Consider the following 27,119-nt stretch of genomic DNA (forward strand, 5'->3'; position numbering starts at 1 on the left):
CCTAACAAACTGATCCATGCCCGAGCTTTGAACCATCAGAAACTCCTGCTAAATGTACCAAAAAGAATGAACATCCAAAGTCAAATATTTGCTTAAAATGTGAAATTATAAAAGCTACGCTCTAATGCTGACCTTCTTAATGCTTTCCAACTTCATGGGCCTCTCTCACTTGCCTGAAATGATGCTCTAGGATCAGGAAGCGATGAGTGCGCATGTTCCTGAGAGCTCTAGAGGGCTTGCTCCTGGTTCGCGCTCCTTTCAACACACTTGCTCCCGGCTCGCGCTCCTTTCACACCCTTGCTCCCAAGAGACTCTCGTTTCAACAGGTGACTGGAGGAAGGCTGAGAAGGCTCCCCAGCCATAGGGACTGTGGTGTGCTGGTAAAGGTTCCAGGGAGGAGAGGAGTAGAGTCCAGAATTGGAGAGAAACGTACACAAATGGCTAGGAAAATGGAATGCCCTACAAGGGCGGTGGGTTGAGGGCGTGGCTACCGCCGAGTGTAACTCCTTCCTGGAGCAAGGCCTCCATTCTTAAGCACAATGACGTCATCAGGGGGGTCGGCCAAGTAGTGGTGTCCCTGGGATCAGCTGGCGTTTTCTTTCCTTTCCAAGGTACATCATTCTCATGACTCTCCAAGACCGCAATGAGAAGCTCTTCTACCGAGTGCTGACCTCAGACGTGGAGAAATTCATGCCCATTGTGTACACACCCACGGTGGGGCTGGCCTGTCAGCAATATGGTCTGACCTTCCGCCGTCCTCGGTGAGTACCTACTAAGGGGGCCACCGAGAGGCTGGCCCGTAGAGGGTGAGAAATACTTTCCAGTGTCCTTGTTTCTTGACTGTTAGAGGCTACGTTAGAGTCAATGGCCCAACAAGGAGACATTTGATTTTAAACATGTGCTCCGTAAAATAACGCCACCAGCCTGGAAATGAACTGAGAAGTAAGCAAGGGGATATTGGATCTTCGCCACCTCCAAACGACAACATGTTGCTCAGAGGAGTAGTTCCTACTGTTTTCAGTCCCCACCTGTCACCTCTCCATGTCTTTCCCCTTTTCCTGTTCGTCTCCAATATACCTACAGACCTCTGCATAATTGAGGACAAAAAATAGCCCTGGACACCAAACACACGCTCTCTTCTAGCCCTTAAACCACTATCCCTCCATTAGAAGTTGACTTAGATTCGACTGAAAATGTCACTCTGCAAGCAAAAACTAGGGCATCACATTTTCTCCTAAAGCCAAAGGATTTGAGAGAAGTTTTCTAAAGAAATAGTTTTTGTTTTCATTTTTAGTACTGAAAAAAAATATATGCATAAATCTGTTTGTGCCAGAAAAATAGGAATGCTCTCAGTGATTCTCGGTGCAAGGTACCTGATCGTTGTAACGACATAGTTCTTGCATTTACAATAAAAGAAGGGTCTAGATATCTTATATGTAATAGGATATCATATTAAGCCATTATAAATATACAGTATCCTGCAAACCAGTGGTTGTAAACCTTCCTAATGCTACAACCCTTTAATACAGTTCCTCATGTTGTGGTGACCCCCAACCGCAAAGTTATTTTCGCTGCTCCTTCATAACTGTAATTTTGCTACTGTTGTGAACTGTAACGTAAATATCTGTGTTTTCCAATGGCCTAGGTGACCCCTGTGAAAGCGTCGTTTGACCCCAAAGGGGTTGCAACCCACAGGCTGAGAACTGCTGCAAAACTAATGCGTGATTGACATTTATAGAGTAGTTATAAATTAGATTTCTTGTTTTGCTTTGTTTTCATTTGTTATGATTTAATTTTTTATTTTATTGCTTGCTTGCTTTTGGGGGTTTGTTTTCTTGAGACAAGGTTACTCTGGGTAGCCCTAGTTGTCCTGGATTCACTCTGTAGATGAGGCTGGCCTCGAACTCACAGAGCTCTGCCTCTTGAGTGCTGGAATTTAAGCAATGACCACAACCACCCGGAGTGGCTAAGTGTTTGAAGACAGGTTCTCCTGTGGCCCAGGCTGGCCTGGAAACTCACGATACAGCAAAACTGTTTCCTCTAGCTTCCACCCCTTGCTACCACACCTGACTACAGACCACTTTTGAATGCCTGTGTTACACACCTGACTACAGACCACTTTTGAAAGCCTGTGTTACACAGGGAACATGTAAGCAGAGACTGCGACCACTTCTCATTTGTGCTGGGCTGGGACAGATGATAGCAAGAGACTGGGATTTGAAAGAGTTGTCTGTGTGGAAGGCTGTGCCTAGGTGAGACGTGTTTTGTCGACTGCTCCAAAGCTCAGGAAACATCCAGAGGAGGGAGTAGAAAGAGTATATGAGCCAGACGCTTGGGAGGAGGGTTTGCAAGAGCATCTTCTGGACATGACAGGGACGTTTTCTTCATGAGCTCACTGTAGCTGCAGTAGCTGGGCCATGACTTTGTGTCATACACATAGAAGGAGATCATGAGGCTCCGCCCATCACTGAGGAACTCCCAGCAGGTAATGGGTGCTGGGGGTGTGTCATTTTCTTTAGTGGTATAGCCAATGATAAGATGCCCATATTCCAGTAAATAACCCCAATTAGTACCTTTGCAAATAACTCAGTTAAACTCAGTGAGTCAAAAAGAAGGAAAAGACATCAAAGTTGGGGGAAAGGAACAGTTTCCAAGGGAGACAGAGAAATGGGAGTCACGGGGGTGGCGTGAGCAGAAGTTCAGAATATCCATGTCTGAAATTGCTAAAGCATAAATAGTAGAAACAAAACAATCTGGCTAAGGAAAGGGGGCGCACATTGGGGGCCCAGGGAGTCAAGAGAAAACTAATTAAGGTCAGGAAAGGACAGAAATGGGAACCAATCCAGCCACTAAGATGACTAGATTTCCCTGGGTCAATAGGGGACATGAGGAAGGCTGGTGCTGACCTGGTAGAAACTGGGATATGGTGAAGGGGGAGGTTTTGATTATAAAGATGGGGGAGAAAACAGCCAGAGGCATGTGGAAGAGTCCAGAGCAGAGAGAAAGTAGACTGAGCACGCCAGTAGACGGGGCCTGGCCGTGAGAGAAAGCAGGAGCCGAGCAGAGAGGGAGAAAGGAGGGGAGCCAGGGAGGGAGAAGCATAGCTGAAATAGCATGGCTATACAGAGAGATGAGTCGCTGGGGAAATGGACAGGAGCAAGGGTAGGGTGGGAGGAGCACTGAGAAGAACCAGGATGTCAATGTGGACAAGTACTCTTGATACTGAAGGAGCCAGGAGGCCAGTATGAGCTTTGGTACGCTAATAGCACCTTAGATAGCCATTTATCTCTTTGGCCAGGGATAGGGAAAATGGCTCCTTTGCCTAGTACCTGAAGAAGGCTGACTTGTCTAACCACCAAATTCTGGGGAAATGAAGTTTCCTCCTGACAGACCTAACAGAGGACCATTTTGGTGGAATTTATAAATGTTTCACTGGGGAGCGGGGAAGGAAAACAGAAAAAAAGATGCTACTCTTTTGAAAAGTTGTGTTGTTGTAGTCATTGGAAACTCAGGAAGAAATGCGGATCTGAGGACTGTGTCTTTCCTTGGTGTGTTCTGACGTGAGGCAGGCTGGAGCAGTCTTCCTGGCAAATGTCCGACGGCTGCTTGCTTCCCATCTTTCCTGCCCAGCTCTGTGTCGCCCTCTGGTCCTGCTCATTGCATTGTTTTATTCTCTTCGTAGCCCCCGTTCCTATCTCTAAGACCTCAGTGTGTGTTTGCTTCTGCCAAGAAAATGTATGAAGTTTTTCTCTTTATTTGTCTCGATACCAGCCTTTGTTAGACGGTGAGCCATCTGGCTCCCCGTGGCAGTTAAACTGGAGGTCTGAGGATCTGCGGACAAAGATTTCTGCCTAAAAACGAAGTCTCTTTTATGTGTTCAAGGGAGTTGGATTGACGGGGAGCACTTCCTGGCTCAGGTCCAGCCAGACTTGTGGTTCTCTAATGAGTGAGCAATGAATAAAGCAGAGGTAGCAAGGTGGGGCTCCATGTGTGCAGAACCAGCATCCTGAACCACCTCCACCCAGAGAACATCTCTAGATACAGGTAGCGAGAGGGCTGCAGTGGGGGACACAGCGTGGGGGAGAAAATAGGTAACAACACCAGCAAAAAAAAATAGATGAACTGGAATTGGAATGATTGGAATGTGGAGAAAATCATAACTGTAAGGCCAGATACTATCCTCATATCTTTACATATCTATTTAATTATCATCACACCCTCGGGGGGAGGCCCTGTTATCTTCCGTAGAACGAGGAAGCTGAGACACAGAGAAATAAGTTACCCAAAGTCACACGGTGAAGCCAAGACTGGACCCATGCACTTGGAACCAGAGTGTGAGCAAGAAACTACCCCGCTGTTCACTACACTGCCCCATAGTTGAGGACTGGGCACACACGATAGGCATTCAGGGCTGGGCACCTCTGCAGTTCCAGGAATGATTGGCTGCCCGGGGTGTGAGGTGACGATTATCTAGATGCTGTTTTCAGGGCCTCTCCCCAGAGGAAAGAGCTAGTCAGGCCCTTGGCTTGCAGCTGGCTGAGGCTAAGGCAGGTTGAGGCAGACTGAAGTGTCTTCTTAGATTAGTCCTTCACACCTAAGCACAGTGTGTTTTCCACTAACCCTTCTTCAGATGACTGCCCAATTAAGTGATTTGACGTGTGACACCCTGAGCTATTGCTCTGGGTTTCCATCTGGCCTCTTTCCAGGGGTTGATTTCACACCAGCCTTGCGTCCAAGGGAGCAGAGACTTCGGGTTCTGCCCTAGCCCTGAGCCTCATCTGAGACCTGGCCTAGGATGACTTTGTAGATTACCATCTGAGGGAAGGACAGCCCAAGGGCCCAGAGGAGGAGAGCCAGGCCCTCTCAGTTTCTGAAATGATAAATAGTCCTGCCAAGTTGCTGTTAACAAAGAAACGCTCTGTAGAAGGACCTGGTCCCACACCAAAGCTAATTAAGTCCAGCCAACACTAGAAATGAGGCTTCCAACACACCTCGACTCCACATCACCCCAGAACCTGGAAAGAAGGACAAGCGTATCTCAGGGGACCTAAAAAGCTTGAGTAACGCTATGAGTGGTTATCCCTCATCCCTTAGTGCCTTTTCCCTGGAACAACCTCTTCCTGGGCTTCTGTAGGTCTGACTGGCAGGGGCACCCACTTAATGGTTACTGCGAACAAGTGAAAGCCGGTAGGAGGCCAGGACAGATTTCAACCCAAAAGACAGGTGTCAAGAGGAAGCCAATATGGCAGCCAGGATCCGTGAGTGCTCTTCTCCCAAGCTACCCAGCCTTCATCAATGTTTCTGTACCTTCCTCATTCTCTTAGACTCCAGCTGGCACACACACACAATTGTGGCTATAGCATTTTGAATCTCAGTGTGCCTGTATGGATGGATGCAGATGTTAATGAAAAAGTTATAATGATGCTTAAGACATTATTAAGACTTAAGATGCTTAAGACTTTATTCTAATGGAGGACATCGTCATAGGTATAGGGACTGCTGTGCAGACTCTTGCCTCAAGGGACAAGATTAGACTCAATTCTAACAATGAAAACTGGGTATTATAACCAGGAAGTAGAGTGGCCATGGGTGGTAATAAGGTTCCAAGGTGATTGGATATCAAAGGTAGAAAACGTTCACTAATTTGCTAAAGCCATTGGCAGGATTCTTGCTCAGAGTGGGTTCTTCAAGGACAGAGAGTGAAGTCCACTGCCTGGCCTATCAGAAGAGACGGAGGAGTCTGACTAATGGTTGGGTTGACAGAGAATCTATCAGAGAGTTGGACTATGGAAAGTGGAAATAGCTCAGACTTTAAAGTTGGGCAATCTTAACCTCCAGTTTCAGGTCCTGATAACCTTGATAATTAGCATAGCACCCCCCCCATAGCCTTTTCTGTATGAAATAAGAGCAATGCTTATGCTGCATGGGGAGATTTTGAGATTCCATTGGAAAGGGCCTGGCGCTGCGAGGTCCTGGGAGCTCCCCAACTCACCATCCCTAGGATATGCCTTCTGACTCAGTCACCCTCCGGTAATGGCTAGTTTTATGTCAACTTGACACAAATTGGAATCATAGCAGGGGCACATGGGGAGAGGGACACTCAATTGAGAAATGCCTCTATAAGACCTGACTGTAGGCAAGCCTGTAGGACATTTTCTCATTTTGGTGATTCATGAGGAAGGGCCTAGCTCATTGTGGTCCTGAGTTCTATAAGAAAACAAGTTGAATGAACAAATCATGGGGAGGAAGCCAGTAAACAGCACTCCTCTGTGGCTTCTGCATCAGCTCCCTCCCCTAAGTCCTTGCCTTGCTTCAGTTCCTGTCCTGACTTCCTTTGGTGATGAACTATGATGTGGAAGCAGAAGCTGAATAAACCCTTTCCTCCCCAAGGTGCTTTGATCATGGTGTTTCATCACAGCAATGGTAACCTTAAGACACCACTTGCTCAGAATGTGGGCATCTCTGTCCTCTGAAACACTGCTATACTCCATGGTTTGGTCCAGATGCTAAACAAAATTATCTGTAGTTTTAAGTAACAAATTCATTAGCAAGTACCTACAAGGACTAAGAGAAAAAGGAGGGCTGAGTTAAAAAAAAAAAAAACAAAAAGTTGGATGCTCTGTGGAAAACACCTAAAGATTTATTTGATTTGAAAAAAGATGACATCCCTTGGCCCTGAGCCAAGCCACCATCCTCCTCTGCAAACAGATCTGGTTCTGCACCCAGGCCAGTATTCTATACACACAGGATATGAAGAGCTGTCATTTATTGGATGCTTACAATGTCTTTGATTGGGCCCGAGGCTAGGAACTCCCACAAAGCACTTGCTATTTTACTGAGAAAGAAACTGGAACCAGCCTAACCAAGATCTGACAGCTAACTCAGAAACAGTTCTCTGCGCTCTTTCTGTACCTGCAGGCCAGCTTCCTATAGCCGTGGTAAATGCGATGTTTGATAAACACCTGCCTTCTTGTAAACTCGCTTGCACAATGGACTGGCCCAATGCCTGTCACCCACAGTGTAACCTTCTGGAAGTCTCCCGTCCCTTCTCAGACCACAATTTCTTCATCTGCAGAAGGAGGCGTTTTTCTGGGGATTTCGAGTGTTAATCTTTACCCTGGCCATCTCCAGCTTGTGGAGCAGACTGGAGCACTAGAACGATAAAGTTACCACTAAGGTTTTTGGTATTTGAGATAAAAATGCAAGGCGGGTGAAAACACATTCTTTGCGTTTTCTGACAGGACAAAGCTTGCAGGCTTATCTGCAGGCGTGTCATTTTCACTGAGAGCTCTGATCCACAAGTGGGCACTTTTTCCAAACAGACCAGCTGGGTACACCAGCACTGTTAAGTTCGATTTGGTGCTGTGACTTGGAAATCCCTGCTGGAATGGATATAAGGCCTGAGGAGCCTCTCCAAGGGACATTGTTTAGCTATTATTTGACACAAATGTCTCAAGGAGTACACTAAATAGCTCATCCATCCCACGTGACTGTAACAGTCCGAAGCAGAGAGGTGGGGGAGAGAGAAAAATTACTGCGTGTCTAAATGACATGAACCTCAGTCATAGAGAGAATTGGCTTATTCTTTTTACCGGTTATCAAGATTGGCATTTTTAAAGGGACTGCATGCTTAGTTGTATGTGACCTGCCCAGGAGTTTCACCTCCAAAGGAGCAGCTTGCTCTGTGGACAGGACTGAAGGCAGTTCTTAGCCGTCTGTGAGTTTGACTGTAGAAGACTGGCGTGGAGGTGGGAACCGTGGAGCGGAACCATGTAGACACAAACACTGCATTCTCCTTATTTAAGCTGGAGACGTTCATTAAGTAGAACGGGGTGTTCTCGCTTTGACTTCCTTTGGCCAAAGGCAGATTTCCCTGACCATTTAAACAAAGTGATTTTGTTTCTCTTTGACTGGCTCTGTCCTCTTCCTCCTTTGTCCCTGGCAAACTCTGCCACGGTGATCAAAGAGTTATTATGGGGGGGAATTTCCTCAGTCAAACCAGGAAATACGTACATACAAGCAGGAGTTGAGCAAACCTTTCTTCGAACAACCTTGATCTCCCATTGACCTGTAAAATGTACCAAAGGCTGTGTTGACTCACATTAAGTTTAGTTCAAAAAGAGTCTCAAGCAGTGCAAATGTTCTGGAAGGTTCTAGGCTAGAAGAGGACTAGCCAATTACTAGCATAAAACTTTTCAAAGAAAATTAAATGTTGCCTTGCCACAAAGAGCCCACCTTTGCTGGGCAGTGGTGGTGCATGATTGTAATCCCAGTACTCAGGAGGCGGAGGCAGAGGCAGATGGATCTCTCTGAGTTCCAGGCCAGTCTGGTCTACAAAACAAGTTAGAGTACAGCCAGAGCTATTACACAAAGAAATCTTGCCAAAAAAAAAAAAGAAAGAAAGAAAGAAAGAAAGAAAGAAAGAAAGAAAGAAAGAAAGAAAGAAAGAAAGAGAAAAAGCAAGGAAAGAACCCCCCTCATTAGCCCACTCCCAGAGTTATTATTATTTTATTTCCTGGCATTAGACCATTACAGCTATGCAGATCTCTAGAGATCCCCTTGTCTTCATGGGTAACATTAAACTTTTTGAATGTGTTTCTTAGAGACTTTGTTTTTTAAATTTATTGTGTGTGTGTGTGTGTGTGTGTGTGTGTGTGTGTGTGTGTATACACTGGGATTTGCCTGCATATCTGTGAGGGTGCCAGATGCTCTAGAACTAGAGTTACAGACAGTTGTACTGCCATGCAGCTTCTCAGGGCCTTGGGTCTGGGATGAAGCCGGGATCTACAATCCGTGCAGGTGGAGGTGGGGTTGTAGGACTGTGGACTGTGCTCCTATGCACTTGACAGTGTGGGAAGCAGAGCTCCGACCCCTGAAACACCACACTGAGCTGGATCATAACTAACACTCCTGAATTCATGTGTTTTTATCCACTGGCCGGTCCTGTGACGGTCAAGTTGCCTTCATTATCTCTAAATCCCACAACAGCCCCTGAGAAGTCAGAGTATATTGTGCTTCCAAGAGAAGAGACTCAGGGAGAAGGAGGCGCGCCCAAGACTGTGTGCTAGCAAGTTGCTGGTCTCAAGCCTGTGTGGATACTGTCCCAAGGCCTCTCCCTCCACTAGTCCCGCATTGCTAAAATCCAGTGTTTCTCAATCTGTATTCTTTTTTTTCTTTACAAAAAAAAAAAGAATACGGTCAACCCCCTCTGTCCCTAACAGCAACAAAGCAAACACTTCCCTAGGCTAAAGGAAATTAGCAACAGGTACCTACAGGAGTCCATGCATGTGAGTCTCAGGCTGCTGTCCCTTATGATGGAACAGGGTAGGGTATGGCTGTGAATTACAGTGTTAAGGTGCTTGGTTATACAACCCCAGAGAGAAAGTCCAGGTTCTTCCCAGCAGCACAGGCAGAGCACACAGCAAGTCCTTCAGGGGCCTTCTGATCCTACACTGAGTTGGGATCCGAGTCTTTACCAACCTTTACATGGTAAAATCCACCTCTGGCGAACAAACCTTCCCTATGTGCGCCTGCAGCCCATTCTAAACACTGTCAAGCAGCTCCCTGACTCAGGGTTCCAGGAGAGGATGTGGAATTAGCCTCCTAAGAGGCCTTTGAATAGGAGGCTAGGATCTCTCCAGGAAGCCATAGGTGGAACCCTGGCTGGGAACAGATTGGTTGGAATTAACTCTTAAAAGTCCCGCGAGTTTTGCATGTCTGTAGTTTTGTCTCCCTGCACAGCATCCAATGGCAGGGTCACAGATCCATAAATCAACCAGCTCAAACTATGGCTAAGAAAGGAAGTGACACCCTGATTACCAGTGGTACAAGTCAGGGCAAGCGACAGGACACCTCTTCTAGATCTTTTCTGCCCTCCATTCTACAGAGATAGATGCTGTCTATGAATTGTAACTGTATGTGTTCATATATAGTAGTACATCAAGGCTTTAGGGTGGACCCAAATACAGTCCTTTAAACTGCCGCGTGAAGCAGGGAAGCCCACTTTCACACAGGGAAATAAAGAACTCAAGACCGTGTGTGCCCCCCCCCCCAAAGCTGTACAAATAACAAAAGAAAAGAACTGAAGCCAGGCCTAGGATTTATAGCTTCCTATTCGCCACTCAGAACTGCTTCCATAAACGGATCTTAGAATTCCAACCGGGCAGCCATATTTGTTTGCTAATGGGTAAAAATAAACATCCTACACCCCATAGGTCCTTCTTGGTGGTACTTAGGAGCTGGAAGCAGGGGTGGATGGATGGAAGATACACAGAATCTTTTTTTCCTGATAATTTCTGATAGAAACAGAGGTGTGAGTTGCTGTTATATATAGCTCCTTAAACCCAAAGAGCTATGACTGTTATTTTGAATAATTCAGTCTTAAATTTGTTTAACGTGAATGTAAAATGTGGCTTCATTCATTCAAGAATTTTCAGGAAGAATGTTGGCACAGGGCATGGTCAATTTTCACTAAGTGTTCCTGTGATTAAGTTGTATTTAAGCACTAGGAAAAGGACATTGCCAGAATCACAAAAAGTTTCTGTGTTAGAGGGATAATTAGAGAATAGACTTTCTCCATTGTTTGCAAAATAATGAGGTCCTCAAATTTCGCTCTATCAACTGGAGAGAAGTAAACTGCTGGAGTGGAATAAGGTCATGACCACATGTCCAAAACTCTTGCTTCTGGAGGTCTAATAACAATATCCAATGTTCAACACAGATGAGCTTGAAAAAATTGCCCTTGTCTCCCAGTAAAGGGTGGACCCCGGGCGAGCCAATCAGTGCCTCTCGTGTGCAGTCAAGCAGAGGGACATAGACGCGAAGTTGTCATGGTGACCCTTTTACTTAATGGAAAAATAGATGAAGCCTAAAGGCCCTCCAGATTCAATGGGGATAGAAGGAGGGGTGTCCAGGAGTGAGGAGCAGAAAAGAAAGATATCTCTAATCAGAGAAAGTACAAAGAATTTAAATTCAAGTAATCGTAGAAGAAAAACAGAAAGGGGCCTGTGTAAAATAATGACGATGATAAGCAATTAAAGGATCGTTATCATCAAAGCGAGAAGGTGCTTGAGAGCGAATGACCCGAGCCTGGTGTAAGGTTTCCTACGAAACTACTTAAGAAAATTACACACTCAAGTCTTCTCTCTCAAGATCCCAATCCACGGTATCAGGAGAGGACCCAAAATGACCCACAACCAACCCTGCTGCAGGAAGCTTACAGGCTGTGTATTATAAACACTGCTCCGGCTCAACACAGAGCACCAGACAGCTGACCCAAGCAGAGCCCACCCGGTGCTGGCACCTCATGGGAAAACAATCAAGACTGTTTTCTCCTTAAGCCTAAGTTCTAAAGCAAAACAAAAGCAAAGTTTGATTACTAGGTGATTGATAAGTCCCCCCCCCCCAACAAATCAACAACTTTAGTTAGTCTGTAGTATTTTCCTTTAACCTGACTATCTGCCATATATTTTATTATTGGATGAAAACCCACAGAAGTTTTCTATGCTCAACTACCTTCTCTTCTTATCCCGATAAGTCTGAATCTGTGGACAGTGTCCTCTGGAATTCTCTGCTGCAGAAACCACTGTGAGAGTCCAGCGCCTCCTCTCAGATCTGCCTGTCGCTCTCTGCTGTGCTGCCCCAGGGAGCACTGTGTCTTCATCTGTGTATATTTTTTTCTCTTTCTTTAACATCTCCTGTGCTCTTCACCATATGAGAGAACTGAAAGGATGGATGGATGGATGGATGGATGGATGGATGGATGATGGATGATGGATGGATTGAATGGATGGATGGATGATGGATGGATTGAATGGATGGATGGATGATGGATGGATTGAATGGATGGATAGGTTGGATGGATGGATGGATGGATGGATGGATGGATGGATGGATGGATGAATTGAATGGATGGATGGATGATGGATGGATTGAATGGATGGATAGGTTGGATGGATGGATGGATGGATGGATGGATGGATGGATGGATGGATGGATGGAATGGATGCATGAATGGATGGATGGTTGGAGTGCAAGTATGTTCTATGAGAATAAGGTTTTGTCTGTTTCACTCATTGAGATAAATACCTCAAGTGTTTTCATAGAGGGTTCAGTAAATAATTCTTGAAATAATTTATAAGCGTAGTTGAGGCCAAGAAACAAAAAGAATAAGCCTGCTGTGTCTCCTAACACCATAGTTTGACTTTTCATAGTAGCTTCCAAAGCAGGTGAAAGTTGAGAATGCTGTTAGATAGTTGTCCGCCATGAGGCTGAAGGTTAGCTGTGTGAACCTAAGATATCCTAACACAGGGACAAAAGAGGAAGGTTGCAAGCATTTGGCTTGTTTGTGCAGAATTTAGAACAAGACCATTGTTATGTAGCCCTGGTCACAACATTCCTCCACTGATGGTAGAGCCCAGACGTGGAGACTCCCAGAGGCTAGCTTACATGAAATAAGAATTATAAAAATAACTTTGCTTACTGAAAATTCACTAAATATGGCACTTATTTGTATCAGATCAACTTTGCTTACTTATCTTTTACCAAATTGGTTAACATTTAATCCATGATTATTATTTGTTTAATTTCATTTGTTCGACTTTTGTAAGAAACAAGGTCTTGTTATGTAGCCCAGGCTGGACTTGCATTTCCTGTCTTTCAAACTCCTGATCCTCCTGCCTCCACCTCCCTTACACTAGAGCATAAGCAAACACCATTAACACCTAGCCCAAGTACTGTTCGTAGGACTCTTGTAAATAGGACTTTTCCTAATTTCTTTTTCTACATAGCTCATTGTTATTTATGGAAATAATACTGATTTTTATAACCATTTTGTGTTCTTCAACCTTACTGAATTCATTCACAACTCTAGTTTGGGGGCAATAATCATTAAACCTTCTTGATGAATTGATTCCTCTACCATCATATAATAACCTTCTGTATCTCTTTTTCATAATTTTTGACTTACAGTTTACTTTTTCTGATGTAAGTATAGCTACCTCTCCTTTTTGATTTCCATTTGTATAGAATAGTTTTTCTACTCTCTCACTTTCAGCCTGTTTCCTTAAGAGTACAGTGAGTCGCTGGTAGGAAGCATGTGTCTGATTTCTTTGTACTTTATATATTCAGAAATTCTCTAACTTTTGATTAGCAAATATTTTTATGTTTATGTTTAAAATAATTATTAATGTGTAAGTACTGCTACCATTTTGCTAACAGTGTTCTAGTTCTGACCTCTTTGTTCCTTTCTTGTATACCTTACTATAGCCTCCTGTACTCTGCTAGTTTTGAGGGGGTTCATTTGTTTTGTTTTTTGGGGGGTGAGTTTCTAGACAAGGTTTCTGGATGTCCTAGAACTTGCTCTGTAGTCCAGGCTGGCCTTAAACTTACAAAGTACTGAAATTAAAGGTACATGCCATCACTGCCCAGCTTCTGATAGGTTTTTTGTTCTGTTTGTTTGTTTTCTGTCTGTGGTTTTGTTTATTTGGTTTGGTTTTGTTTAGTTTTTGAGACAGGGTCTCACTGTGTTTCCTTGGCTGGCCTGAAGGGCCTCAGACTCATGGAGATTCATCTGCTTCTGTCTCTCAAGTGCTGGGATTAAAGATTTGTGCCATCTCATCATGCCTACGTGGTTTGGTAGCTTTTTTATATTGAAATGCTTTGAGTTTTTTCTTCAAAGAATTATATTCTTTGATTCCAAATGAAACAAGCAGTGTGCTCACTGTTTTCCATGAATTTTCTTTTGATTTCCATATTGTTGGAGGAGAGCTGCCTGTTTGTCCCGGCCACCCAGAACCAGAATAACCACACAGAAACTGTATTAATTAAATCACTGCTTGGACCATTAGCTCTAGCTTTGTATTGGCTAACTCTTACATATTAATTTAACCCATTTCTATTAATCTGTGTATCACCACGAGGTTGTGGCCAACCAGCAAAGTTTCAGCATGTCTAGCTCCATAGTGTCTCCCTCTCCACCCCCTTCTCCCAGCATTCAGTCCAGTTTTCCCCACTTATCTAAGTTCTGCCAACAGGCTAAGGCAGTTTCTTTATTCATTAACCAATAAAAGCAACACATAGACAGAAGAACCTCCCACACCACCGTATATAATTGTATTGTTCTCAATTTGCATTTTTGTTTTTTGTTTTGTATGCGTGTTGTTTGTTTGTTGCTATTACTTTATAGGTAAGAAAACTAAGGCTCAAACATGACTGGTTGCCAAGGTGATGCTGCTGCTACCATAAAGTCTGAAACATTGGGAAAACCCATCTGAACCTGTGCTCTTGGGCTTCAAAATAACGGCAGCATCAAACAGATGTAGAACTTTCTGTGAGGTCTGTTGTCCCTGGGATGTGAACATTCTAGACATTTCAAAGCACATCCTTTCTTGGCCACTGACTAGTCTGATCTGAGGGTTCTGGGATTTCTCCCTTTAATGATATGAGTAGTTTGAAGGCTGAACTTGGTCAAAACCACAAATTGGGTCAAACATGTCTTTCCTGATTAACAGCACCAGCTGAGTGGTGTTTTGGAGACAATAGTTCCAGGCGCTTCGCTGTCTCTTACGTTTGCTTTGCTTCCAGTGTGGAAGGTCTTTGAGATTCAAGTGTATTCAAGTTCCCAGTGAACTTTTGTCCTCTTGGAAACTGCGTTCCTCTCTCTCTTATTAAATTCCAGCTTTCATGACTAATTTGCAGTGGCAGCCCCAGAAACGGTCATATGATAAACGAAAGAGGTTTGGGACTTCCGCTTACAAATTGCTTCAAGATATGTCTCCGATGCCTACTCTTAGAATTAACGCTCACACGAAATGCATTTGAGGTTTTATAGCCTTTGCACGGGGGCCTGTTGTGTCAGGGTGTCTCCACGTGCTGGTGAGGGCCTGGAAACTGCAGAGATTTATGAGCCGGTGGAAAAAGGTCTGTGTGAGGACTTCTTCAACCTGTCTTGGGAAAGCGAGCAGAGAGGATGTTTTTCTCCATCTCACACAGATGTGTAAACAACTGACTCACTGGCCGCCTCTGAGTCAGGACAGCGATCACGGGTTGATGAGTATTTGCTTCGAATATCAAAATTCTGAGTTAGAACGCATTCCAAAAACCTTATTTCCCAGAGAGTCCGATTCGCCAGCGGCCGGGAAGGAGACAGCAAGGAGTTTGGTTTATATAGCAGAGACATGTGTGAGCCTTTGCCATGTCCATGGCCAGGAAAGAAAGCAACGAGTGTGAAGTGTGACTTCTCGGAATAAAGGGACTCTGGGGTCTGTGGTAATTATTTCTGGAAGAGTAAATATTACGATAGGAAAACAAACTCCTTTGTACCCACTCTTCCTGGGTTCCTTGGCATATCTGAATATTTCAAGTCATGTTTGAAACTATATTAACGTTCTGGGGTCTAATTGGAAGCATCTGGAGCTGCAGGGTTGGCATTTTCAGATTCCATGGTCATTTTCTGTGTAGACTGAGCTGAAATACCGCCTATGTGGCCTTTTCCTCCCTGCTGACCACAGAGAGGGCAGACAATGCGATAGACGTTCAGGGAAGTCTGCTGGCTTCCCTGTTGGGAGGCTTTTTATGGAAACCTGCACTCTTTGCGTTTACACGCCTTCCAGACCTCCTCGGACCCATCTCACTCAGAGAATGTGGATGGAGACATTCCTCCCCAACCTATGGAATTCAACTCAGCAATTTTCTGCTGCCAGATCCATCTCGCAATCACCCAAGAGGCTAGAGAAATATATCCTATTTGCAAAATCCAGAAAGGCCAAAAATGAATTTTAAAAAATAATCACAAACTTCTTAGGAGTTTTCTCTGTATTAAGAGAAGCATATCTACACTTCAGCCAGATACAGGAAGCAGAGTAGCTTCTCACCTGCGTTTGTAGCTCTGACTCCTTTTTGTTGTTGGGTGTATTTTTGTGTATGTAGTGTGTGTGTGTGCGTGTATGCATGAGTATAGGTATGTATTTGATGTGTGTGGTGTGTGTGTGTGATATGTGTGTGTGTTTGGTGTGTGTAAGTATGTGTGTATGTGTGTGATATATGTGTATGAGTGTGGTGTGTGTGGTATGTGTTTGTGTGATATGTGTGAGTGTGTGATATGTGTGTGATATGTGTGTGGTATGTGTGTATGTGTGTGATATGTGTATGTTTGTGTAGTGTATGTATATGTGTGTGTGTGATGTGTGTGTGGTATATGTATATTGTGTGATATGTGTGTTTGGTGTGTGTGGTATGTGTATGTGTGTGATATGTGTGTGTTTGTGTGGTGTATGTATATGTATATGTGTGTGAGTGTGTGGTGTGTGTGTGGTATGTGTATATGTATGTGATGTGTGTGGTATGTGTGTATGTGTGTGCAATGTGTGTGGTATGTGTATATGTGTGTGATGTGTGTGTGAGTGTGGTATGTGTGTATGTGTGTGATGTGTATATGTGTGTAATGTGTGTGTGAGTGTGGTGTGATATGTGTGCAATGTGTGTGGTATGTGAATGTATGTGTGTGAGTGTGTGATATGTGTGTATATGTGTGATATGTATGTGTGTGAGTGTGTGGTGTGCATATATGTGGTATGGGTGTGAGTGTGTGTTTGGTGTGTGTGTGGTGTTGTGTGTTGTATACGTACATGTGGTGTGTGTGCTGTGTTTATATGAGTGTATGTGGTATGGTTGGTTATGTGTTCAGTGTGTGTGGTATGTGTGTCATGTGGTATGTGTGTGGTGTATGTGTATATATGGTGTATGTGTGTGTGGTGTGTGGTATGTGTGATCTGTGTATGTTTGGTATGTGTGTGTGGTGTGTATGCGTGGTGTTGTGTGCAGAGTGTGGTGTGTGTATGTGGTGTATGTGAGGGGTGTGGTAGTGTGGTGTGTGTATAGTATATGTGTGCTGTGTGTATGCAGGTACATGTGGATACCAAATGTTAATGCCAGGTATCTCCCTCGGTTGTTGTTCATGTGATTTTTTTAACTAAAAAAATGACCTTTAAAAAAAATGTGGGGGTGGAGCTGGTACGATGTCTCAGAGGGTAAAGATGTTGGCTGCAAATGCCTGACAATCTCACCTGAGCCCCAGAACCCACATAAAGGTGAAAAAGGAGAACAGACTCCATGAAAGTTGTCCTTTGACCTCCGCACATGCACCCCCATAATAATCAAAATTGAAACAAACAAACAAAAAAAAATCCTTGAGTTTTCCTAGTTGGCGTTCAGTGTTTGTAGTGTGCTAGGTCTGCAGATCAGCAAGTTTTGCAGAACAAAATGGAAAACAAGCAGTGATTGGGTCAGGGCACGTGGAAACCAGAATTCTCAGTTGCCCTGTTTTTGAACCAAGGCAGGAAATTCAGTGTCCCTTGGGGGATCTGACCTATATTTTTTTGGCAAATATTTCTAGCACAACTTGGAACGTACCAAGAGGCTGTTTTTATGACATTGTGTTGATACGCATGGGTACACTCACATGGGCTGAAGGAGATGGATGTAATAATGGTCCCAGCTTCATTCTAGTGATGACCCAAACAGGTGGATCTGGAGTTGAAAGCCAGCTCTGTCTGGTTTCAAATCCAAGTTATTGCCGTGATTCCAGGGATCTCTGAGTCATAGGGTTTCAGTAGTTTTCTGTTCTACTGCCTTTGTTGGGAAGCAGATTGGGAAAGGTCTAATAATCTCATAATCCCGCAGCCAGTGGGAAATTCCTCCAGCCCTGGCTTCACTGCCTCATTCCCACATGCAAGGAAAGAGAGAATGCAATTGGCCTGCGTCTGCCAGCTGAACTGTGTTTATACAGCTGCATAAGTGCACACCATGGGAGTCACTAGGAGGGGAGGGCATGGTGCCTTCTTTTGTAGTGCTCAATCTACCTAGGGAAACCCATACTACAATAGCCAGGAGAGAGGAGATGGCCAGTGGGCTTCCTGAGTCAGCTCTGCTCTTTCACGCTGAGGTATAGCTGTGCTATTAATGCTTATCTTTAAACCTCCAATAATGGTGTTGTTACATACTCTATTGTGCTGGTTTGGGCTTTTCGTTTGTTTGTTCGTTTTCTGATCCTAAGTCAGAATGGCCTCTGGACCAGAGCCGATTACATTTGTCTTTGTGTCCCGTGTGCCCAGCACCATGTCTACCACAAAGCATAATACATGAAGCTATGTGTGCTGAAGGTGATGATTCACCTTACAGGTGTGAGTTCAAGAGATCCCTCTCCGCCCCAACGCCCAGTTGATGGTATCACCTAGATAAAAATCACTGCCACAACTGTAAGCCTCTCTCCAAAGACAAGCCCACTCGAAGTTCACTGTCGTCTAAGAAGGTCAGAAGAAAGGGGACCTTCAGTGGGTGGTGAAGAACGCAGACCCATCCACTCTCTTTGTAACAGCCTACCTCAGAAGGAAGTGGAGTCCAAACAGGATGGGTTGTCCAGGATACAGGAACTAAGCTGTGGTGCTTCGTTGTGCTTAAATAATCAAACTGTTCCTCAGAAAATAAAGCCACCGTGACGCACCACTGACACCTACCTACCCTGTCTGTGGGCATGTCCGTCATGCATCCACAGACCATGGGCATTGGCTTCACTTCATACTCTCTAGGTCTGGGGCCTGCAGAGCCTAGAGGATGGCTCAGTCTACTTCCTACACTTAGACTGTTTCTCTTGAGCGCCGCTGATTTTAGGGAAAGTGCTGGTGGGCTTTTAAAATAGCTTCTTGTGGCTTTTTCAAAGAACGGGTTGCCTTCCAGCCAAAACTGTGGAGAATGGTGGTTCTCTGTCAACAGCGAGTCTTTGTTATGGAATTGAAAGGGCAGGCCTCTCCTCCTGCGTGTGCTGCAGAGGTTCCCCCAATGCAATTGACCCTGTTTTAATTAAGTCTTCCTTTTATGTTGGACTTGGTGCCAAGAAGTCTAAACAAATGTTGTGGATTTCAATGGGTTTTGTTGTTCTGGGTTGTCCATTTATTTCCAGTTCTATTTGAAGATCTGTCGAAGGGTCATTCCCTAACAGACCCTCAAGATAAGGGTTAAGAAACTTTTTCTCAAAAAAACAATAACATTCTCAAGAGTGAACATTATCTTTGTTTTGCTTTCTCTCCGGTGCCATTGAATTCTCAAAGTCAAGAAAAATTTTCTGCCTCCTGATGGAGACTGGAGACGGTGATGTCATTCACAGGCCTCTATTGGATGGGGGAGGCTGCCCCTGTGTAGTGGGAGGGCCGCTTGTTGGTCCTTGGCTGCTCAATCACACAGCCCCGAAATAATCACACAGAACCATATTACTTAAATCACTTCTTAGCCCATTAGCTCTCGCTTCTTATTGGCTAACTCTTACATATTAATTTAACCCATCTCCATTAATCTGTGTATTGCCACATGACAGTGGCTTACCAGCAAAGTTTCGGCATGTCTGACTTTGGCGGCTCTCTGACCCTGCCTCCTTTTTTCCCAGCATTCACTTTATTCCCCCCCCCCCATAGCTCTGTCCTTTTGCCCTATCCCAGGCCAAGACAGTTTCTTTATTCTTTAACCAATAAAAGTAACACATAGAGACAGAAGGACCTCCCACACCACCCCTGAATTTAGGAAAACTCTAACAGACACTGAACTTGATGTAGCTCAGTAGTCAACTGTTCTCTATGAAGCCCTGAGTTTGTCCTCCGGCATCACATGAACTGGGCCTTGGGGTATACGTCTATAATCCCAACACACAGAGGGTAGTGTGATAGGAGGTCAGGAGCCAAGGTCATCCACAGCTGCCTAACAAGTTTGAGGCTAGCCTGGGTTACACAAAACCACTTTAGTCCTGCCCACACCACTCCAGGACATTTCGTCAAGACTTCCAGCCAACTTGGCCTCTAACACCAACCATTGCTCCTGACCTTAATCAAGGAAGCCTCTCCTCTATTTTGTGAACTTCAATGAAGGCAGAGACCTAGGACTTTACCAGATGCTGAGCCTAAGTGCTAATTGGCTGTTCAGCCCTAAACGAGGTACTTAAATCACCCCTCCGGGGCTCCGAGAACACTGTGCTCCTAGAGCCAGAGGATGGGGGAAAGAGGTGTGATGTGCCATCGTATGGGCAACACAGAGCCACTGCCACCATGAACTCTAGACAGCTGCCATGGTTGCACAAGAACAGCCAGACACGGAGAGAGAAGAGAGACTGCTTGCCCTGCCTATTGAGGCTGAACTATTTCCTATTGGTAGTCAGGAAAAGGGGAGTGACTGCCTTCAATGGTGAGCCCGCTGGTGACCCCCGTCAGGCTCCCGTGGAGAGTCACCTGATGATCATACAGGTGGAGTAATCTGAGAAAGATTGGAGAGGTGCATCTTGACAAAAGCTGGGTGACAGTAGGAGAGGGTAGAGGCGGGGTGTAACCAGACTGCGTTACAAACTTGTATGAAATGACCGAAGAACTCACGTAATAAAAAATAAAAATAAGAATGAGAAAGGTTAGTTTAGAATTGGGAAACATATAGAGAAGGAATTGTGCTGACCAGCTCCTCAGGGCTACCACACAAGAATTGGAGAGCTGGCTTCTTCAACTCCTAATGCTGCTGGAAAAAGTTAGCACGAGCTGGGTGGTTTGGAACAAGAGGAATGAATTTGTCATTCTGAAACAGTTCTGAAGGCAGGGTCACGTATTTTCTGACTACTGAAGGAAACCATCCCCCTCTGCCCTCCCAGGCCGCTATTGTTTATTGGTAAACCTTTGCCATCCTTGTCTCATAGACGTGGCAGTCTGGTCTCCTCAGCCTCCATCTGTCACCATCAATCTTCTTTATATGGCACCGTCTTCCCTTCTTCTGAGGCCAGCACTCTTCTAAAAAGAAGTCCCACCCTAATGACATCATCTTAACTGACTGTTCCATGAAGACATTATCTCTAAATAAGGCCACGGATGTGTGGGGTTAAGATTTTAACATCTAAGTAGGGGGTCACACAATCCACGTTGCTTGGTGGAGGCCTTCACGTAAACATCCTGAGATGGTACACACTCAGTTTGTAAATGTGAAATTCCAGGCCCGGATTTATGTCATTTCGGTACCATATCGTGCACACTCATCATGCACTCATTGTGCACAGGCCCAGATTAATGTCATTCCAGTACTACATTGTGCACACTCATCATGCACTCATTGTGCACAGGCCCAGATTAATGTCATTTCGGTACTACATTGTGTACATTCATCATGCACTCATTGTGCACAGGCCCGGATTAATGTCATTTCAGTACCATATCGTACATACTCATCATGCACTCTCCTTGTCCCCATTGCATGTGCTGCCTAGAGAGTACCTGTTGTGTGCATGGCACTATGCCAGGCCACAATTCTATAGTTATGAATAAGACAGATGCAGCCCAACCCTCCCTAAATAGCAAATGGTCTCATCAAATAAGATGTAATTTTAAATATATAATTTCCTAGCCATCATATACTCCATAGCTTATTTTCAGTAATGGAATCTTCTTTCATGGCTGTCATCGTCAGAGTTCTAGCTGAGGGAAAAAAACTGAGAACCCCCTCAAAAGGGTCGGCCTCTCTCTTCTGCTTTCACCAGAGTGTCCATGTTTTGTGTGTGAGACATCCCTGGGAGAAGGTTGCTGATCAGAGTGGACCATGGTCATGTCATGCTTTCCAACAAACAATTCTAAAATCTCAATGGGACTGAAGAGATGGCTCTATAGTTAAGATCACTTGCTACTCAGTCTTGAGGACCCATGGTCAAATCCCAACATCCACATCATATGGTACATAAATGCATGTAAGTCCAGCTCTAAGGGACTTTATGCCCTATTCTGGACTCTGTGGGCACGTACGTGTACACATGCAATCACACAGACACATGCACACACATATAAAACAAACAAATCTTTAAAATAGGCTTTATTCTGTAGCTGGAGGGTGCTCATTCATTTCCTGGTCACCCAGATGAGAAATAACACACAGAAACTGTATTAATTAAAACACTGCTTGGCCAATAATTCTAGTGTATTCCTAGCTAGCTCTTACATCTTAAATTAACCCATTTCTATTAATCTGTGTATCACCATGTGGTTGTGGCCTACCAGTAAGGTTCCTTCCAGTGTCCAGCATCTGTCTCCTGTGGTGGCTACATGGCATCTCTGACTCCGCCTACTCTCTCCTCCTCTATCTGCTTGTAATTCCTGCCTTGCCCTATTTTGCACTGCAATAGGCCCATAGCAGATTCTTTATTAAGCAATGGTCTTCATAGCATACAGAGGGGAATCCCACATCATCATTCTGTACTTCATCTTATGCTTGTGTAGACACACACACACACACACACTCCAATAACAACCTAAGGCTGTGCTCTGTCTCCCTCACTCCAGGTCCCAGGTTCAGGAAGTAGCTTTATCTAGAATTATATGGGTTGCTGTGGCAAAGAGAGATAACGAGGGTAAATCACACACTGGCCCTTAGGCAGGTTGTGTTATATCCGCTTCTCTTTTATTGATCAACCACAGTCACCACAAGGCTGTTCTTCCTATCTGCAAATCCTTGTGCATGGAAGAGATAGCAGAGACTGCATTGGGGGAACAGGAACAATTACTTCCACACGTGGGTAGAAATAAGACTTTTGGCTTTGTGACAAGATGAGTGTCCACTAACAAGAATGCCTTTCAGATCCCACTGATGAAGTAGGTGGAGGAGCAGCTTGGGTGCTCAGTGCACATTCGTTGAACATGCGTTCATTCCTTCCTCTCTCTGCACCCTTACTCCAAAGCTCCATGTGAGAAGAGCCCTGTTCCGCCTCACCCTAGCTGATGCAGTAGATCCTAGGGATCACACATCAGCTAGAAGGGTCTGAGTTCTGTTTCTAGGAACCTCAGCGTAACCACTAATAACCACAAAACAGAGTCTATATTAGGCCGTCTAGAGATTTCATCTGCCAAAGGAATGAATTCAGAACTCTTGACTTGTCAGACAAGGGCAAAAAGCAGCCACATTCTTCACCAAAACATCATAAGACTGGTTTCTAATATTACTCTCCTCTGAAACCTCCTGAACCAGGCCCCCACAGCTCCAATCACACTCGGCACCACTGTCGGCAATGTTCTTACTAAGATGCCCACTAGGCAGCATTTAAAGCGTTCAACTGCTTTCCCAACCCAAAGCACCAAAGTCCTTATTCCTCCAAACAAACACATGGCCAGGCCTATCACAGCAATAACCCCGTCTCCAGTATCAACTTTTGTCTTAGTTGGGTTCCTATTGCTGTGAGGAGACACCATGGCCACAGCCACCTTTATAAAGGAAAATCATTTAATTGGGATGGCTTATATTTTCAAAGATTTAGTCCATTATCAGCACAGTGGCATGCAGGCAGACATGGTGGTGGAAAAGGAACTGAGAGTCCTACATCTTGACCTGTAGGCAACAGGAAGGGGTCTTCTCACTGGTTGTGAATGGAGCTTGACTACACTCAACAGTGACACACCTACTCCAACAAAGCCACACCTCCTAATAGTGCCACTCCCTTTGGGGACCATTTTCTTTCAAACCACCACATGCCCCCACCGGGCAATGACCCCTACATGAGAGATTTCCTGCCCTCCGTACTTTATTTCTAACAACCTTCCTCTGACATCAGAAAAGGCCCTGCAACTGCCAATCATGGCTTGGGACAGATGGGCTGTCATTTTAGTTAAAAGGCACGTTCATAATCAGATTCTAGCCTTTGCCAGGCATTTGGTATGAGTCTTATGCCCCCAGAATGTTGTGCCAGCGTCTGAGGCCAGACAAGCTGACCCATGAGCCTACATGGCAAGCAACAGGAAGAGCTACTATTTGATGAGTTATACCAGACACTGTATACCAGTGCATAGGAGACACTGTTACACACTATTTAAAGATGGTCTGTCTTATTTAACCATTATAGCCAAGATAGACAGCAGGTGGGGGCCACTCCTTCCATTTTGCATGTGAAGACCAGATGACCTAGGAACAGAAAAGTAACGTGTGCACAAGTGTGCCCAGGTGCTGTGGCTGCAAAGCAGGCACATTAATCCCTCGTCTGTGCTACCCTCCCTCCAGAAGCCCTCTCTTATGCCTATTAAGCCACAGGCAGCCTCCTTAGGCAGTGCCATGTTTTAAATCCTCCAACCAGCTGCAGTGACTTCTATGTTATTGCATTTTCCAGATGGAGCCGAGCAGGACTGAAAAGGGAGCTTCCCGAGGTACCGAGATACTCTCTCTGAGGTCACTGAGGAGGAATGCATTCCTAGGCTAATAACATCTTATGGAAATGGGAGGAACCATCCCATCACCCATTACCGTTGGAAACGTTTATTTCCCCTAAGTGCGAAGTCGCTAGAACTGAAAATAGTTTACCAAGAACATTTTACAGGAGATTCTTTCTGAGAACACAGGAAACTTGGAGGGCAAAGCTGCAGGCCCCGTTTGTTATACACATGAACAGAGAGGCAGCTTCAGGCCCCCCTGCATGAGCAGTCTCTCTAAGAGGCAGTCTTCAGGCTGTAGTCCGCAGAGAAAGCAAGCTTCGGGAACTTTCCTGCACCCCCCTCAGCACTCACTCAGACCCCAGGATGCTTTGCGCTTCCTCTGAGTTTTCCTCGGGAAGGCTTTGCCCAGTCCCAGGATCCCACGCACGCTGGGGTCCTCAGCATGGCCATGCCCATGTCAACAAGACACATTCACTCAGGATTTCACTCTCTGCCTACAAACCCTCGGGAATCCTTCTGTTGATTAGCACACTCCCTTGCCAACAAGAATCACAGAAAGAAAAAAAGCCTCGAAACCCACAACCGGAGCAGTCCTTTGCTATAGTTTATATGAACATTTTAAAAACACTTAATACATTTCAGAAGGGGGAAATTTTATAGTCTGATCTCTGCAGCCCCAATAAATACACTTTAAGAGAAAGAGAATGAATGAGCCATCAACATTTCATCAGGTCAGAAGTTTAAATGTAAAACTTCTCCCTCTTATTATCAATAAAGAGGGCTGATTTTAACGCACCATATAATTTTACTAATCACACTTTGCCTGTGTTTGCAATTAGCTGCACACTGGCTCCGCTTAGCTCTACACCAGAGCAGGACTGGTCCCCATTCACATGCGTGCTCCTCCACCCTACCCCCACTAAGAATCCTACTGGGCTTCAGACCTTTCCAAAGTAGAACCGAGAAGCCAGAATGTGTCACAGTCATTGCTGTGGGTGAGATAAGTTCCCTAAGTGAGACATCAAAAAATCTGGGGCTGGCACCTGGTTATCCTAGTGCGAAGGCATCGCCCTCCTTGTTGGTGCAGGAGAGAAGCACTCGCCTACAGGGAGAGGCCTGCCTGCCCTTCATAGCTCTCAGCTGGAATAAGCCCTTTCGCAAAAGACAGATTAGCAAGCGAAAAATGGAATTTAACAAGTATAGCCTAAGGAGTGGTTAGGACTTCAAGCTCAAATATGGTTTTCGATAAAACAAAAGAAAGGGGGGGAGGGTCCTAAATGAAAGAGATGACGTGATGTCCACAGGTGAGGTGAGCAAGGGTTATCAGGAATTTTCGTTGTGATCAGGTGGGCAGGGTACAGCACAGAAAAAATATTCTTCATCTGATACAGGCTTCCGATGTTATCTGACAGCATTCTTAGCTTTCAGTGGGATAAGAGATCTGTTAATACACCCCAAAGTATTTGCCTAAAAAAATATCAGAGGATGTTAGGTCAGACACAGAGAACTAAAGATAGTGGAAGATAATCTGGCCACATTCCAACCCTCCATAATCACAGTTTTAATCAGCTTGTAGAACACAGGTGTGGCTTTTCATTTTCCTGAAAACCTCAGCTCACAGTGAAACAGCTCAAAACAGTGTCTAAGTGGAAGAGGCGTGTCCTGGGGGTGGCCTAGTCTGGTGTTCTTCACCTGGAAGCTATCATGAGTAAGTTAACTTAGATGCTTACACTGCCCGCTTCAAAAATAGAACCTGATCACCCAACTCTTCCGTGTATTTCTTTCCACTGGTGCACTCACCGTCCTCTGTGCACTGACTAGCCCTGTCCAGCACCACCCACAGGCTCCCTTCAGGGCACACACACAACTCGCCTTAGTGCCAACCATCCAGCGATTTTCCCGTCACTTGACCATCATCACCTGTTGGCTTACAGCTCCGTGTGTCCAGAGCTGATGTGCTCAGCACGGGTCACAAACTAAGCCCGAGGTGAAGGGGCTGAACGACAAGGAAAACAGACAGTTTGTCCCTGTGAGGCTTACAGTCTCATGAGGGCACGCTAGCCAAGGAGCCACACAGTAAACACGGCTGTGCCTGCAAGGCTAAGAGACAGTGAACTCATACCAAGAACCTTCTACCTGGACTTGGAAATTTCCAGAATGATGAGAATGAGTTAACTGCGGGAAAAGTGAAGAAGCATAGTGGCCTGGACATGGCGACATGGGGTCTGGAAAGGAAGCCAGTGTGACTGAGACTTGAGAATGAAAGGCATGAGTCAGCTTTATCTTGTCTTTCAGTCACAGTTGGTGAGAGGCTCAATCTTAAATTTGGTCATAGACATGTTAAATTTGAGTGCCTTTGACATACGTCAGACAGGCAGTTAATAGAGGTCTAGAACAATTCCTTCCAAGTTTGTGATGACTTTAGTCCCCTCTGGGGATACTTGCTAACGACTGGAGATGTTATTATTGTTGCTGCTGTTGCTGTTGTTGCTATTTCTATGTTGTTGTTGTTTTGTTGTTGTTGTTGCTGCTGTTGTTGTTACAGCAGAGGGTAGAGGTGTTTATGGTATATAGAAGGTAGTGGCAAAACATGATACCAAAAACCCTGCAGGGCTCAGGACAACCCCACCCACACAAAGAATTCTCTAACCCAAAATGTCAATAGCACCTAAAATGAGATATTCCAATGGAGATATCTGAAGGTCTGTGTCCAAATGCTTTTGGTGCTGATGAGATCACATAGAAGACTGAAAGTGGAAGACGGAGGGGAAATATTTGAGGAATGTTAGCACAAATATGGTTGGGTGGCCAGTTTAAAAGAATAAACAAGGATAGTCAGAAAAACAGGAAAACTCAAAAAAAAAAAAAAAAAGGAGACTCAGGAAAGCCAATATTTGGGGACAGGGAATTCGTGAAAGTATC

The 27,119-nt window shown here is 44.9% G+C and overlaps 1 protein-coding gene across 2 annotated transcripts in view; it reads left to right on the forward strand.

The window, feature by feature from the left end:
* Me3 (malic enzyme 3) overlaps positions 1-27,119 on the forward strand; it is a 154,517-nt gene that overhangs the window by 74,637 nt on the left and 52,761 nt on the right. For both annotated transcript variants that reach the window (XM_057756483.1, XM_057756484.1), the window contains one exon: positions 612-761. In XM_057756483.1, coding sequence (XP_057612466.1) covers positions 612-761 — 150 coding nt within the window. The remainder of the gene's footprint in view (positions 1-611; positions 762-27,119) is intronic.

This window comes from Chionomys nivalis, chromosome 23 (genome assembly GCF_950005125.1).
Source record: "Chionomys nivalis chromosome 23, mChiNiv1.1, whole genome shotgun sequence".
Classification (NCBI taxonomy): domain Eukaryota; kingdom Metazoa; phylum Chordata; class Mammalia; order Rodentia; family Cricetidae; genus Chionomys; species Chionomys nivalis.